This window comes from Terrapene carolina, unplaced genomic scaffold (assembly GCF_002925995.2).
Source record: "Terrapene carolina triunguis isolate 2854851 unplaced genomic scaffold, T_m_triunguis-2.0 Scaffold130, whole genome shotgun sequence".
Taxonomy (NCBI): Eukaryota; Metazoa; Chordata; order Testudines; family Emydidae; genus Terrapene; species Terrapene triunguis.
In genome coordinates this window covers 25,794,398-25,798,400 of record NW_020664481.1, presented here as the reverse complement: position 1 = coordinate 25,798,400, position 4,003 = coordinate 25,794,398, and the positions used below count along the sequence as shown (strand labels likewise).

Below are 4,003 nucleotides of genomic sequence, written 5' to 3'. Positions count from 1 at the left end.
TGTGTTCTGTACATGCCAGGGAGGGAGTCCCAATGAGTCTTGTGTGCATAGCTCCATGGTGCATGTCGCCTGAGTGTAACAAGACTTCTCTCTCCTGTGTTGGTTCACAGTCTAACTCCAAATGTCGCCCCAAATGTTTACTAAAATGCACCGTAATGTATTGAGACACATAGGACTAAAGAATGTTTGGAGCAAGAAAATAGTTTGAACAAAATGATGCAAATACCAAACCTTAAAAAAAAATCCTTAGGCTTTTATTTTTAAAATTTACTAAGCATGTATATGATACCTCATCAGCAATTAATCTTGGGTCAGATTTTGCTCCCAGTTGCACTTGGGCAAACCTGGGGCTTGAATGTAATTAAATGAGGGCAGAATTTGGCCTTTTGTCTCTTTCAGCGTAAATCACTATATCTGCCTGTGGCTACCTTAAAATCACAGCAAATCACATCTGGTAACTGCCCTTTTTCTCATGTTTCCACTGGTTTTCAGACTTCCTCTTGTGGTAGCTCGAGACTGCGCATCTGGATGTTTTAAACATACAAAGGAATTGCTAGAGCAAGCAAAAGGGAAAACGGTGCAGAGAGTTAAGATGTTCCGATAAGCAACTGGTGGGTGTACTGTGCAGTTAAAGTGACCGACAGTCCGATAGGAGAAATCTCTTTGCAAAGAGGGTAACTCGAGTTCAGGCAAAATGAAGACTCACATTGTTTTTAGCCTTTTTGCCTTCATTTTTAAAGTATTCTTGCTCCAGCTATATTTTTTTCACCAAACTTTAGCTGCACCGTCACCAATCATTAAGTTTCCTGGAGACAACTCTCCCAAAACAGACAAAGAACTAGCAGTGGTAAGTTTTGGTTTTTTGCTTCAGAATTATATTGTTGTTCTCCATAGCAGATGTTTCTTTCTTGTTTCAGCTGAGACTAGGAAATGACTGTAGCTTTTTCTCTCTAGAGTCTCTGGAAGGGAGAGCTGGCTAACAAGGATATCAGCTTTCAGATGTAAAAGCTAGAGCCAAATAATGTTTCCTCTCTTAGAATTTTTAAAGCCAGCACTGAGAGTCTTTTTTCCCCCCACCCTGAAGTCTGAATACATAGGAGAAGAATACTTTCATTAAATTTCTGTGACTTTCACTAAAGTGGTAAAGGAGGGGAGGGGGGGAAATAGATAAATTTAAATTCAAAGTAAATAAAATGGAATAGAAAAATATAGGAAAACACTTACATAAACCTGAACTTATTGTTAGCAGTTCACACAGCTTTTCAAAATGTTGTTTTCCCTGTTGTTTACTATGCATTGCATAAGCACAGCTTTAAGGGACAATTATAGCTTAAAGCTGGTTTGAGCTTCAAAGAAGATAATGACTAGTTCTAACTTCGCAATATACTTTTCCTAAGCCAAATTCAATCTGGAACAAAGGAAAGAGTTTGGGATTTCTGAATGTGACATTAGCAACTTATGGATATGTAGAATTTTATCCTAACCTTATTGTAACCCTGTGGACTTTCTTAAAATGATATAATGGGGAAATCCATTTTAGGGGAGATTGAGATAGATTATCCTTATTTTAGCATATAAATTATAGACATTTCTCTTCTTCAACAGTAAATCCATTTTAAGGAAGATTGAGATAGATTATCCTTATTTTAGCATGTAAATGATAGAAAGTTGGTCCCTCTTTCTTTAGGAGTTGATGTGCATCTCAGGGAAACTTGCCAGGCAGAAGGGAGGTGTGGGGACAAGGGGTGGAGAATTTCCAAAAGGGGGTGGAGATGTTAGCAAAAGCAAGCAAACTGACCCAAAATAGCAATTTCCAGTCTTGGCTTTCAGAGGACAAATCACCAAAGGTTTTACTGACCTTGGCAGCATGACAATGGGTCATATATTTCTAACGGTACATCAACTGTTCTTAAATACTCTCTCCATTTTGTTAGACACAATCAGGCTTTTATTGAACAAAGGTAATCATCTCATCTGCATTTCATTCAGCAAACTGATTTATTGTGTATATTCCAAGGAAAATCACAGGGTGCTTTAATGTGTGAGTTCTTCTTGGTTTCTCTTGTAGTATTCCTAGATAATACTACATGACTAGGTTTTCCTTGAGCCCTGGATCTGAGTAACCTTACGGCTCAGAATCGGAACCTAGATCAAAATTTTGCAGCTGGACTCTGTTTCTATGATGGCCTGAATCAAAACCCCAGAGTACCACACTTCCCTCCTGGCTTTGAGAGAGGTGAATTTTGCAGCTCAGGCCAAGATATAATTTACATTACTAAATCCCCTTTCAAAAGCCTGTTCTCATAGAAAAGCTGGCTGTGTTCATTTCTCTTCAGACCTAACTCCATTGTAGGGAAAATTGATATGGGTTATCCTGATTTATATTTTAGCTAGTAAATACCTTTATTGTGCCTCTGTTCTTATTGCTCAGCTACCTCCCAAGCTATAGTATATGGGAAGAGACGCACCCTGCCCCTTCAGACTCCCTATAAACTTTTACCCCATACACCCTAGCTTTGAGACCATGGCACATAGTTGAGAGTTAAGGACAGAGGCATGATCAGGATATTTACATGCCAATATGAAAATCCGGATAACCTATCCCAAGTGCTGATATGGGTAGAATGTGGTGTTGAACCATTTCACATGAAGTTAATAGGCCCCATTAACTATGCTCTGGCAGAAGGAACCTGATGGTGGCAGAACAGCATGAAGAATTTGCATAAGATTTGTTTGTTAATTTATATGCTGATGCAATGGTCTCCAGAGCAAAAATGCCACCTCAGACTGGGGTCTCATCAAATCTTATAGCTAAGCAGGGTCAAGCCTGGTCAGTACTTGAATGAAGCACCTTCAGAGGAACCCAGGCTGTTGCACAGTTAGTATATTGCAACCTTCCTTCTGAGTCAACAGTGAACTATTTTCTTGGCATGGTGACACGGGGTGCTGGGTTGGTGGACGTGCCAGCTTTCAGATGAGGTCCAGGCCCTAACCACTTTTAGTCATTAAAAATCCCTTGCTACTTTTTACTGTTGTGGGGATGTTTGCCCTGGTATCTTTTCTAAACTCAACTAGAATAACTGTATTCTACCTGCCATGTTTTCTGTTGGTTGAGGATATACCTATCTCATAGAACTGGAAGGGACCCTGAAAGGTCATCAAGTCCAGCCCCCTGCCTTCACTAGCAGGACCAAGTACTGATTTTGCCCCAGATCCCTAAGTGGCCCCCTCAAGGATTGAACTCACAACCTTGGGTTTAGTAGGCCAATGCTCAAACCAATGAGCTACCCCTCCCCCCATGTTCTTCGCTTTTTGAATACAGCACATACCCTGCTTTCCATTCTACAATGTGTGTCAGGGATGGCTGAAATAATCCTTTTATACACACGCTCAGAACCAGCAAATGGATTTGCAGACAACAGACTTCAACATGGAGTTCCACTGAAGTCAATGAGTCTGTCTCTGCACAAAAGTGAAGGTTCCCCAAGGATCACTTTGTGAGATCAGGGCCATTAGTTTGTAGCTAGTTTGTCAAGGCATTTGAGATCTTTGGATGAAAGTTATGGTCTAAATAAAATTATTACAGATGTACCCAACCAATATCCTCAATATGTATCTGAACACCATCAAACTGTATGTTTTAGAAATAGTTTAAAGTCTTCTAAAAGCTCCGGGGGGCGGGAGGAGGGGGGAGAAGGAGAATACTTTGAAAGGGGAAATGAAAGATAAAGTATTGAAACGCAGAATAGGACTGCTACACAATGTTTTATGTAAAAAGAACAGGAGTACTTGTGGCACCTTAGAGACTAACAAATTTATTAGAGCATAAGCTTTTGTGGGCTACAACCCACTTCTTCGGATGTTTTATGTATTATTATTTTATGGCAGCTTCCACAATATGCTAGATGCTTTCCAGACATTCAAACAGGGATGGTCTCTGCCCCAAGAAGCTCACAGTGAGACAGACAATTAAATTATGGGTTAGGGTAAGAGAAGCATAAAA

General features: G+C 40.0%; 1 protein-coding gene across 1 annotated transcript in view; it reads left to right on the top strand.

Annotated features, from left to right (window-relative positions):
• The first annotated feature begins 514 nt into the window (after positions 1-514).
• The window catches only part of MMP2 (matrix metallopeptidase 2), a 45,680-nt gene continuing 42,191 nt past the window's right edge, over positions 515-4,003 (top strand). The window contains exon 1 of the mRNA XM_024201404.3: positions 515-847. Coding sequence (XP_024057172.1) covers positions 695-847 — 153 coding nt within the window. The 5' untranslated portion in view covers positions 515-694. The remainder of the gene's footprint in view (positions 848-4,003) is intronic.